Raw genomic sequence first — 13006 nt, forward strand, 5'->3', positions numbered from 1 at the left:
TGCCAAAAGGTTATCAGAAACTTCCATGTCCAGTTTAATTACATTTAAAAATATTGTTAAAATCCTAAAGAGGGAAACGTTTCCTCCAACCCTATAGTTGTCCAAGGTGGAGCTTCTTTCTACTTGTCTTTGGATAATATACTATGCAAAGCCCAAGAATAATAAATAATAATAAAACTTTATTTCTATTCCACCCTATCACTGGAGGTACTCAGGGCGGATTCCAAACATAAAAGGCAAACATTCAATGCCCGAACACAACAACAATACACCAATTATAACGAAAATTGACAACCCCAAATTACATCTCCTGGGCATATTGTGAAGATTTACATTTGACCTAAACCACTGCTTTTAGCCCCTACTATTTGGAAAGCTGCCCTGAAAATCCTTCTGAAACTGAAATTCATTCTTTGGCCATACATTAACGTTACCTATAAAAGGAGTAAACATTAATGGTGGATTATCAAAAGAGGGTGGCTTCATAGCTTGTGAATGGCTGTTTTTCCCCAATATGAATAACCACTTTGTCCTAACTGAGAAGATGTGTTTGGTTGCAATAAATCTATATGTGAACTAAAGCTTCCAAATTCCTCTTCAAGGTTGCACCAGAGCAAAAGAATGAAAGTTTCCTAATATTGCCTAGAAAGAATACATATCTCTATATTAATGGTGGTGAACATATGTCCTCAGAGGCTATATGCAACCCCAGCCCCAGTTTGTGTCCCGGAAATCTCTTGATACTCAAGGTCCCTTCAGCACACTAATTATCCCCATTTTATGAGACAAAAAATAATAAACATGGCCATTCCCTTTCTTCATATATTCATCCATTTTAGCTCTCTGCAACCCCCCCCCCCCAAAAAAAGACTAAAATCAGTTGAGAATACAGAAACGCAAGCTAGAAGTCTAATTTGTGATGTGTCCATATCATATTTTCAACTGTATTTGTTGATGCCAACAAATACAGTAGTGCATCAATTGGAGATGGAAGTGAAAACTGGTCATATTTACAGTTGCCCACATTCACCATACTTACACTGGAGTTCTTGTAGAAAAAGAAATACTTGTCAGCATCAATAACAAGAAATATATGCCCAATTCTCCTATGTATATCTACCTCCAATGATAAATGAAATCAAAACTTATAAATTCTGCAAAACAACTATCAAAATACAAGCTTCTCCATACTACTGAAATGAACTAAAAGCACTTGGGAGTTGAAAATGAAATTTTTGCTTTTCCTTCCCCTGCTTACGTAGGTGCTACAACAACATTATATGAATAAAATTCTGTTTATTTTGCAATTCCAGCTTTAAAGAGAAAAAAGACCCTCAAACATTACTATTCCTAACTGGATTTATCTAAAATTTTATAGTCAATTGTGAATTCAAACCTAACGTATTAGTCGTTCGAGCTTTAATCTAAACAGAGTCAATAAACACTTTCAACTATACATACAACCAAGGGAAATACAAACAGCTTGGAAAGTGTTGCAGATAATCAAAAGAATTTAGTTTGTTCTTAAAGCTTTTGAACCAAATCCTCAGAGAGTAGAAGAACCTGCAGTTCCCATCGACTTCAGATGCAATATAAATGGAAGCTGAACAGGCAAGCTGAGCAAAATTCCTCCTTCAAAAACACAAGAATCCCTTACTTAGAAAAACAGTGGTGTGGGCACCATTTTGTCAACACTGCCAACTAAGCAATTTTAGCATTAGATTTTATCGTACGTTAGTCTTTATTATTGTACATTCATTTATTTGGGAAGCACAGCTTGATTCTAACAGTGGTACTCAGATCTTGGGAAAGCTCTTTTGAAATATCTGCAAGGGATTAAAGAGCATCACATGCCTTGGCTCAACCTTATGCACCTTATATGCATATGCACAATACCATATTTTTACACATATACAAGTTAGTTATTTCCAGAACTATGGTGTGCATTTTGGACCAAGGAGGAAATCTGACTAAAGCAACACCATAACGTTAAGCATGAGGGATTTATGGGTTTCTGTGTGTTTCTATGGTTCCTCTTTGGATCTAATGATTGAGGAAAGAGGACATCAAGATGAAAGGCTGGCAACATGATGAACCATGTCTTACACTTTGTTGGTTACATAGGATGAGGTTTCTTCTGTTTGGAACCTGCAAACCTTGTAAGCTTTGATTGTGCCTCCATGGGTCTCACAGATCCCTGTTAAGCCTACACAGATTTTGCAGACCCAAAGCTGGCCTCCACAGACTTTGGACATCAAACCTTATATCAGGGGTTCTCAACCAGGGGGTCCCCAGATGTTTTTGGCCTACAACTCCCAGAAATCCCAGCCAGTTTAACAGCTGTTAGGATTTCTGGGGGTTGAAGGCCAAAAACATTTGGGGACCCCAGGTTGAGAACCACTGCCTTATATAATGCAGATATCTAAAACACTATATTTTTACACATGTATATCATGATTGAGGAAAGAAGGACATCAAAAGGCAAGTTTGGCTCTTTTGTCCTTTAAAGATGGCCCTAAAGGCATTTCAAATATGTTCACTACAATACTTTATTTCAATTTTCCACAATAGCTCTTTTTTTCATTTCAGCATTCAAACTACAGCAAAGAAGTGTAGCCCAGTTCAAAGTGTCAGATGCCATAGTATTTCTCTCCAGTGTCTCCAATTATGACTGAATAGCTGTGATTAAAAAGGCCAAGAATTCATGAAACTAGCATTATATATGTGCACCTCTGATAACTATTAAACTAAGCTAATGATTATAAAGAGATCTGTTTCACATTGTGAAAATGCATACAATCTTCTTAAAGGAAAATGTCTAATGCTAAACAGCAATAAATTAATATATATTTTTCAAAAACTAAGGCCTGTCTTGTCAAGTATATTCATTTGTTTTTAAAAATCTACCATATTGGTAGAAATCTAAGCCTGAACTCTTTTGGGTGACCTGTTGGTCTTGTAGCATGGCATTCTGTGTACGTTGGATCACATTCAAATATAACGAGCCCCACTTGCCTTCCAAATTGTCTTACTTGCCCATTCTGATTCACAACCATTGCTGATACAACAGGGAAAACTGGGTCCTTCATTTATATAATAGTGCCTCAATCCATCCCTATTTGCTTCACAAACCTTTGGGAATATTCTCAAAACATTTAAAGTTGATTCAGTGTCACTGTCAATTTTTTAGAATGTCTGTGAAAGCATTAGACATGGTTTAATTGGAATATTTCTGAGACAAATGGACATCTGTATGACTTCATCCAAGAAAAGAACATCAGTACACTTCCAGATCTAAGAGTTCTTATTAAAAAATCACTGAAAAAAATCTATCAAAAATAATTATGAAAGCTAAGGCTAACAAATAACAACTTTCACAGAGGATATATAGGGAAAGAGAGCGAGGAATTACACTATGTAACATGATTTTTGTTACTGGGTTATAAATGTCATTTCCTAATTAGTTCTATCATAAAAACATGGAAAACGTTTATTAGACTGAAAAATCTTTGTTTTTGTGGCACAGTCTATAGTAGATTTTGCTATAGTTCTTCAATGAATATCTCATAGAGTCTTAGCCAATTCAACATAGTTTGTAGCAACCACAAAAACAAAGTTTCTGGAGTATAACAACTACTTTCAAAGTAAATACCACATAATTAAACAAGAAATAACACTCTAAAACCAAGAACAGAAAACATTTCAAACTTTGTTACAAAGTGTTATCAGCTAATGGGAGACATTTGCAACTAAAGCCAAAAACAGGGATAATTTAAGCTGGAGATGGGCAGAAAACAGATATGGATCAACTGAAATAGAAATAATATTTGAAAGTATTCAAGAAAAACCATTAAAAACCTATTTTTATGAGTGTTTGGAAAAGCTAATAAAATGAATGATTGACAAGAATTATAGCTTGGTATTTATTCTGCACAAAAATTATATGTGGCTTTTTTTTTTTACAGAAAATGGCATATTCTTTACAGAAATGTTATCCTGATTTCTATATAAAATGTTGCTTGCTGTGCAAAAAATACATGTGATTTTTTACATACAATACATTCCCAACTACAATGATTTCTGGACATAAAATATTTTGTACATGGAAGCTGATTTTTTTGCATGGCAAATACTGTTTTTCAGCCAGAAAATGCTGTTTTATGTACAAAAAACTACAACATTTCAAATAATTTCTCACAGCAGAAAGAAAAGCACTATAATTACAGTTTGGGCCCATATGCACTGACAGTATAATGCAGCTCCAAGACCGTGGTGGCCACAAAACGCATACCAGCAATGTGCACTGTGGCACAGATTAAATGGAAAGCAGTGCATTAAAAAGTCACAAGTAAGTATGATGTAAGTCATATAATGTGCTGCAGCTGATCCCAGATCCAGGGTGAAATCGGCTCCACAAAATGCCGAGCACATTACAGACACCCATATCTGCTGAAACACAATGCAGAATCCTGAATGGGGGCTGCCAAAAATGCTGCAAGGGAATGGCTGGCTAGCAGAGGACTAGGTGACCTCCTGGACGGAGTAATTGATTACCTCTGCTGCAAACTATTACTTTCTCTTTTTTCATCATGCATGCCTCCGGCACACTGATGGGCATCTCTCCTGGAAATGCAAGGAAAGGTCCTGCGAAGCAGTCTGAAATCAGATTCTGTGATAAATGTAATCACTTTCCTGACCTCCAACTGGTTTCAGGCATGGCAATCTGATCACCTGCTCAGTGAAACAGGTTCCTTCCAAACCAGTTACAAGGTACATTATAGTGTCAGTGTAGAAAGGGCCTTTGTTTCCTTTCAGATTAGTAAAGAATTGCACCCCCAAGATCTGTAACTGAATTCCACTAGATCAGCAAGTATATTTTATTCCCAAATGCACTCCCCAGCAATTAAATGGAAGTGTTCATGCCCTCCCTGCCTTTGGCCAGGTAAATCCAGATGATACCAACATTGGCCTATTCAATATAATCTCACACATCTATTTAAGGTGCCACAGCCTGGAACGTGACCTCTTTTTATTCAAGTGGTTTCCCTGCTACATGATATAGCATGAACTTTGCTTTGTTATGCCCATATTAGTCCAGGACACAGCTTTTTCGCCTACTTCATACTGTATTGGATTAGTTCCCAATTGGTATATGTGATTTGGAATTTTCTTTCGCAGCTGGCACAGTGCAGGCCCTCAGGTGTCATATTTTTCTGGAACATTACAAGTTGAAGGGATTCACCCACATGCCTCTCATTCCTGGCCAGTTTGAGGGGACAAGTGAAGTGTTTTTTGTCCCCCATCAAACCCCCTGTGAGAGTGCTAACCAGTTTCACTGGGAAAACCCAGTGGGCATTTTCAGATCCCCTTCAGGGAGAACAAGTTATGATGCCCTATAGAGATATCCATTCCTGGTTCAGAGGTGGGAAACACAGTAAACCCAATTTATTTGGACCTCCTAGAAGGAAGTGCTCACATGTCCCATCCTGATGTTTGTGTTAGGGAATCCAGTTCAACAAAACAGCTATGACCATTATGACACTGTTGTCCAGCACCATACCTTAAGATGGGAGAACTGCTTAGCAACATGATCACATTCCCTGCCCACCCAAGTAATCACTGTAGCATTGTAATTATGATAGAAAGAATTTATCAGGAAAATTGTATTATGTGGAAAGACTGATACATCCTATCAGTGCTGGTATTGAAAACATTATTCACAAATTCTGAATTTTTAACACTAAGTTTATGCTTTTTGCACCACAATCTAGGTTATAAAAAAAAATTCTGGTTATGTATTTGTAGATCCTACAAGTTTGGCATCTGACCTACCACAAGTTTAATTTGGGTGTTTTCCCCCAGCTGTTGTTTGTTTTCTATATTTTCACAGGTAGGTTAACGGAATTGCATAATTGAATGCTTATTCCATCTAGAAATTGAACTTCAGCTCCACTTAGATGCAATCTCCTTATTCCTGCGAAACTTGATACAGAATATGGGGAAATGGTAACTCGCTCCTCCCCTCTTCCATTTGGCTTACTTCAAGTCTGGGAAACTTTTAATACTAGATTCCAATTCTCATCAGTCCCAGGTATCATAGCAATGAAGTCTAGTAATCATGAATGTTAACACTGGGACAATTGTGTTAATCAAACATTTGTTTACCTATATATTTGGATAATCACATGATACCTGTATAGATCTGAAAAGTTACTTTTCTGAAAAACACCAACCAGAATTTCACAGGTCATGATGATTGCAGAAAATCTGGAAGCTGTATTCAATAATGTAACATTTTAAATCTCTGTCTTAAGAGTATTCCTGACTGGCACTCAATTAAGAATACATGCTGTATCCTGATAGAATATTTTTCCAAAGGCTGCCAGAAACAGATGTGGTACTTACTGAGCAGCTTTTATCCGCATTCCTTTTCCAGTGCTTTTTTTCATGTTTTCTTGCTGCAGTTGAATTCAAAGATGCATGAGTTTGTTTGCGGGGGTTTAAAGCTAGGATATTCTGCAGATAGAGAAAAAGATATTTTCTTTTAAAAAACAGAAGTTCAAAGTTCAGAATGAAGCAATTGAATATTCTCATTTATATTCTTACTTATCAAATTACTGAAGTGTATCACTTGAACACATTTTATTAAAAAGTAGAAACACAGCTCTGTGTGTATATAAAGATTAAAAATAAGCAAGCAACCAGCCAGTCTGCCTAGTCTTTTCTCCTACAGGTTCTGTAAATCTGGATTCTTCAATATTCAGAGGGTACAGATTTTGTTTGCCACAGAAAGTATGTCTTGCCTAGATATTATTGTTCTGCAACTATTTCCATTTCAGGTTCTATCTACACTGTTGGATAAATCTATGGTAAACCGCTCTGAAAAGTGACATCTCCAGCAGAACTGTGTGATCACTCTCATGTTAAGTTGACCCAGAGTAATGGCTGGATGCAGAAGTTATGGTGCAAATCCAATCATGTGTCATATGAATTCCTTGTTGGGTATTTTCAAAATGGAAAAAAATTAAAATGTAAATCATGAGCAACAGCAGTAGCAGATCAGAAGCCTCTTGAACATAGCAGTAGAACAAATGAGCTTCAGTAATACAAGATCAGAGTCAAGCTTTAAAAGTTATAAAATACTTGGTACTGTTCAATTATCCCAAAGAAGGCCACAGGGGGGTGCTAGAGAGAGAGAGAAGGATAGTCCATTTTACAGGGGGGGAGCTGAAGGAGGAAACCGCTTCCCTTGTTTTTGCTAGTTATTCCCTCTTCCCATATCATAAACGAGGGTTGTTTCCATGACAGGAACATGGGTGGGGGGGAAAATAAGAGGAAAACAGGGGATAAATGGTTTTACTCCTATAACCCCCACCCTCCACCCCCATAAAATGAACTATCCTTCTCTCTCTGATGTCCCCTAGTGTCTTCCACCCGGATAATGGAACAGTACCAAATACTTTATTCAAAGAACTATATTATTTTATGGGAAAGTTAAGGCCTAGCAATCTAACTCTCTGAAAGAGACATCTTGTCTCTCTCCATGTTCACAGGAGAAGAGGCTCCTGACGGAGGCTCCTTCTTTGGAGGCTTTTAAGTAGAGGCTGGATGGCCATCTGTCGGGGATGCTTTGAATGCAATTTTCCTGTTTCTTGGCAGGAGGTTGGACTGGATGTCCCCTGAGGTCTCTTCCAACTCTATGATTCTATGATTACAAGAAGAAAATGGCGGCCTTGCCATATGACTGAAACTTGAAAGGAAAAAGAGGTATGTCCCTGAGAAGTAACAGTTTAACAATCAGGAGAGAAAGAGAGGGAGAAAGAGGAAGAGAAAGAGACAGACAAAGAGGCCAAAGGGGGAATGGTTTTCCATGCCAGTTAACTCAGCTGCCTATCTCCTTATTCGGGACTATAAACTTGTGCAGGATGTGGTTGCATTCCAATACTTCCCACAGAAGTTGAGTAGCAAATTCACTTTATTTTGGTCACGTTAACATAATTTAAATTCAATACATACAGATTATAGAAATTTGTTTCTTACTGGTATAGGTAAAATGCCTTGTTACGGTTAAAATGAAACATTTTGGAAATATTGTAATGTGGATTCAGTGTTGCAAACAAGTACAGTGCTCCCTCACTTATCTCTGGGGTTAGGTTCCAGGACCACCCGCAACAAGTGAAAATCCGCAAAGTAGGGACGCCATATTTATTTTAATATTTATACATTATTTAGTAGTTATACACTATTTTAAGTCTTTATCAACCAATCGTGTGTTGATAAATTGCCTCCTTCTCCTCCTGTTGCCGCTTGGGCTCCTTTTCTCTCCCTTTGGCTTCTCCTTCCTCCCTTCCTTAGGCTGTAAATTGTAATTTTTTATGATTTATAATAGTCTTTTAGAGTTTATTGAAAAACCGTGAAACAGCAAATCAGCGAAATGTGAACCATGAAATAGTGAGGAACACGGTAAATAAAGAAATATTGCTTTCTATACCACATGAAGTTGTCCAGTTTTCAAAAAAAAATTCCATGCAACCATTTCGATCTTTAAAACAGGCATTTTCCAACCTGTTGGCCTCTGCATATGTTGACCAATGGCCTCATTTTGTTCCTGGTACACCTGAAGGACCCTCAAGCTGAGACAGACCACCTTTGAATGAACCTCTTAGGTAGTGCATTGCAGCAAACAAAACAAATCCTATGACATCTTTTGTTAGCCTTCATGGTGCCATGGGAACCCTCTTGTTTCTATAGTACTTTAAAAGAGTAAGATGTTATTCAAAACACTGAACAGAATGCCAATGACATTCAAAACTGATCCCCTGCTGTGAGGTTCTGATGTTAAATGGAGCAGGGCAGTTGACTTCACATCCATGGTTGCCCTCGTGTCATTGTCATTAACAACAGCATGTAGTTATTTAAATATTTAATGTTGTTATTCACACACTGTTCTTCAATAGAATATCTAGATGCAAAATTAAAGGGATCTTCCACAAATAAAAGTTATGCAAGTAAAAAGAAGTTCAGCAGGTGTAGCATGAGAAGCTCTATATGTATGTGTGTGTATTTATTTATGTATTTATTTATTTATTTATCACAACATTTCTACCCCATCCTTTTCACCCCTGAGGGGGGACTCAGGGTGGCTTACAAATATAAACACATGTATAAAACAATTACAATCAATTACAATTTAAAATTAATTAGATTAAAACATTCATATAAATATAATTCAAGACACATTCTGAGTCCAATCCAGGTCTGTCACTATACCATAGTTCATTAAAGTTGTAATTGATGCTGCTTCTATCGTTCAAAAGCCTGGTCCCACAACCAAGTTTTCACTTTTTTGCAAAAAAGATAAGAGGGAGCCTGTCTAATCTCATTTGGGAGGGGCCACCACTGAAAAGGCCCTGTCTCTTGTCCCCGCCAACTGCACTTGTGAAGCTGGCGGGATCGAGAGCAGCCCCCCCCCCCCCGAAGATCTTAAATTACGAGGTCGGTCATAGCAGGAGATATCTTCGGACAAGTAAGCTGGGCTGGAACCATTTAGCTCTTTATAGGCTAAAGCCAGCACTTTGAATTGTGTCTTCCAAGAATCTCTGGAGTTGCAAGGCAACCACACGTTCCATGACCTTGTCCAAATAGGGGAGATTGGAAATTGGCCGGAAGTTGATGAATTGAGTAGGGTCCAGTGATGGCTTCTTCAACAGCAGTTTGACCACAGCCATTTTGAGGCTTACTGGAAATTTGCCTTCCCAAACGGAGTCATTCACCACCACTTTCACCCACTCTGCCAAACCCCCTCTGGCTTCTTTTACCAGCCAGGATGGGCAGGCGTCTAGGATGTATATAGCTGGTCTCACCTCTCCAAGGATCTTGTCCATGTCCTCGAGCTGAACCAATTGAAATGAATCCATCAAAACTGGACAAGCAGGTGTTCGTGTTACATCCTCAGAGACTGTTGTTAATATGGTATCAAAGTCAGAGCGGATCAGAGCGACTTTGTCCGCAAAGAACCGAGCAAATGCTTCACAGCGGGCTGCCGAGTTGTCAGGGATCCCACCTTGTATGGTGGGATTTAACAACCCTCTGACAACCCGGAACAGCTCCACTAGAAGGTTCTTTGCAGACGCAATATTGGCCGCAAAGTAAGCTTTCCTTGCAGCTTCTATTGCCATGCCATATGTCCTTAAATAGGCCCATAGCCATGTTTGGTCTGATTTGCTGCTGTCTAACTGCCACACATACTCTAGTTCCCTGTTCTTTCACTTCATCGCTGCCAGCTCCTCATTGAACCAAGGAGCTGGTTTAGCTCGGTTACTTGAGAGGGGACTTTCGGAGTAATCGTGTATATTGCCCTAGTCATCTCCCAATTCCAGAGAGAGACCAGAGCATTGACAGGATCACCTATCAAAGAGGTGGGAAAATCCCCAAGAGACATCAGGAATCCTTCTGGATACATAAGCCTCCTGGGCAGACCATTTTAATAGGTCCTCCACCCCTGCAGAGGTTGGGAGGAGCAGTGAGTCTAAACCTGATCAGGTGATGGTTGGTCCATTGCAATGGTCATCTCCTCCACGCTGCCACCTTCCTCCCATCCTTGGCAGAAAACCAAGTCCAGTGTGTGTCCAGCTCTGTGGGTAGGGCCTGTTACTACTTGGGACAGCCCCATGGAGGCCATGAAGTCCTGAGCTGCTACTAGGTTAGTCTCGGCACAGATATTGAAGTCCCCCAGCACTATAAGCCGCTGGGACTCCAATGCCAGGCCCAAGACCACCCTGGCTAGCCCTGGCAAGAAGACTGTAGTGCAGCGAGGTGGACAGTACACTAACAGAATCCCTAATCTGTCCCGGTCTCCTACCCTCAGGTGAACACATTCAAACATAGTAGACTGCAGGATGGGGTGCCTGGTCAGGGAGATGGAATCCTTATAGACCACTGCGACCCACCTCCCTGCCCTCCAGATCTTGGTTGGTGCTGCATGGAGTAACCTGGCGGGCAGAGCTGGGTAAGATTAACCCCCTCGTCTAGACAGGTCTCCATTATACATACCAGGTCTGCATGTTCTTCCAGGATTAAATCTTGGATAAAAGATGTCTTCCCATTCACAGACCTGGCGTTATTGCTTTTCAAGCTACTTGTCAACTTTTAGAATACCCACAAAGCTACAACTACTGAAATCCCTTCATTTGCACAAGTACCTATTCTTTTTTACATCCAGTTATGCTTCACATAAAGCTTTTCAAGAAGAGTCTAACAACAATAGTAATAAAATCATAAGTACAAGTAAAATGCCCAATAAAAAGGAAGACATGGCAGAGCACAAGTAAATTTTGGTGTAAAAACCTCATAAAGAAATAACAGCTCAGACTCTTTGGCAGATAAGAAGGTTATCACTTGTTGCCAACAATAAAACAAAGACATAAATCCAACTACTAGTCTCCAAAAAAGTAAATCCACTGAATCAATAGGATTCACATAAGTGATGACTTAAACTTCTGCAAATTAATATATCTAGTTGTTGTTTAGTTGGGAATAGTACTGTAATTACATTTGAACAAAGATGGCATTAGAACACACATCTGTAAATGAGATGCCAAAATGGAAAAGCCCATGTTTCCTGAGACCTGCCATGGTTCCTCTAGTCCAGAGTCACTGTCAAATGAGAGGAGCAAGAAATTACTCTGTAGTTCCAAGGACAAAACATAATGCCTGAAAAGTCCCGTTTTTGAATGTCAGATTCATTCTAGTGCTTGCCTCCGTCTTCTGGTGTTCTTTCACTATAACCTTCTCCTCTCTTGTTTTTCCAGGAGACTGTTCTGCTCTAACCAAAAGCTCTTCATTTTCTCTATGGAGTCAAAGTTGGCCTCTAGGTTGGATGTCTTCCCTCCCAAGAGAATAATCTTCCAGGTATAGTATCTCACATCCCTGGGCAAAGAAACAGTTATGACACAGATGTGGCACATCACTGTAGCAGCTTTGCCAGTGTCTATATTTCATTGATTTGGTCGCCCCTTAAAACTTCCCTGCTAGTGCAAATTTGCTCCCCTTGTTTCTGAATTCCTGCTCACATGCTCAAAGAAAGTGGATTCACCACTCAGTAGCTGGATTTGCAGCACAACTGCTGAATCCAACTGATAATCTGCATCAAGAGAAAACAGGATTTACAGTGGGCTTCTTGGAAACTCTGGAGTGAACCTGCAGTTTCTCTTCTAAAAGCTTGGTGGTGATGTCATATTCTTAGTGATGTCATTACGGCTTTCAAGCCAGGCAACTAAAAATATGATGTCACCAGCAAGCTGGAAGGGAACTGCTTACTGCTAACAGTGCAACAATGTCTGTGGTGATCCCAACATTCCCTCAGTTTGTCCAGTTGTGTGATTTTCCTGGCTGGGTCAGAGCAGCTTCAGAGCCTTTTAAATCCAATTTATTGAGTAGAAATCTATGCCATTTGTGATAGCATCTACACAGATATATTGCATCCCTTACAACATTTAACAGATGAAATGACATAATGATCATCTGAACAATCCCTGTCAAATTGAGACATCTAGAAGGCAAGCTTGTGGCTGATAGTTCTACCTCTATCCAAGTCAGTGACTTACATCTTCTTGGGTCTCATTCTTTCAGCAATAGTCCCTCCACAGGGGCCCTATCAGAACCAAGGTCCAAACTACACTAAAACAAAAAGCAAACTTTCAAACAATTCAGCAAAAATAAACAGCCCTACTTCAAAAGAAATGGCCTCACTTTATTTATTCCACAATGAGACAGGATAACATTTCTAATCATTTTGCGCCTTATGAGGAAAAGATCTCTTTGAAAGTGAAGAATCAGCACTAGACAGATAGGATGGACTAAACATTCTCCTTAAGATGGTAATTTTCTTCTTGCAGAGAAAATACTAAAGCCTCTGCGTGCATATGAACACACACACACACACACACATTCCTACAACCCAAAGTCATATAACTCATTCTACCATTCCATAATTTTACTGCCTCAC

At 39.2% G+C, this 13006-nt stretch overlaps 1 protein-coding gene across 5 annotated transcripts in view; it reads right to left on the bottom strand.

Moving 5' to 3' along the window:
- The window catches only part of dpyd (dihydropyrimidine dehydrogenase), a 668284-nt gene that overhangs the window by 612572 nt on the left and 42706 nt on the right, over positions 1–13006 (bottom strand). For all 5 annotated transcript variants that reach the window (XM_062977979.1, XM_008109224.3, XM_003220086.4 and 2 more), the window contains exon 2: positions 6406–6516. In XM_062977979.1, the coding sequence (XP_062834049.1) occupies positions 6406–6516 (111 nt within the window). The remainder of the gene's footprint in view (positions 1–6405; positions 6517–13006) is intronic.

This window comes from Anolis carolinensis, chromosome 4 (genome assembly GCF_035594765.1).
Source record: "Anolis carolinensis isolate JA03-04 chromosome 4, rAnoCar3.1.pri, whole genome shotgun sequence".
In the NCBI taxonomy this organism is placed as follows: domain Eukaryota; kingdom Metazoa; phylum Chordata; class Lepidosauria; order Squamata; family Dactyloidae; genus Anolis; species Anolis carolinensis.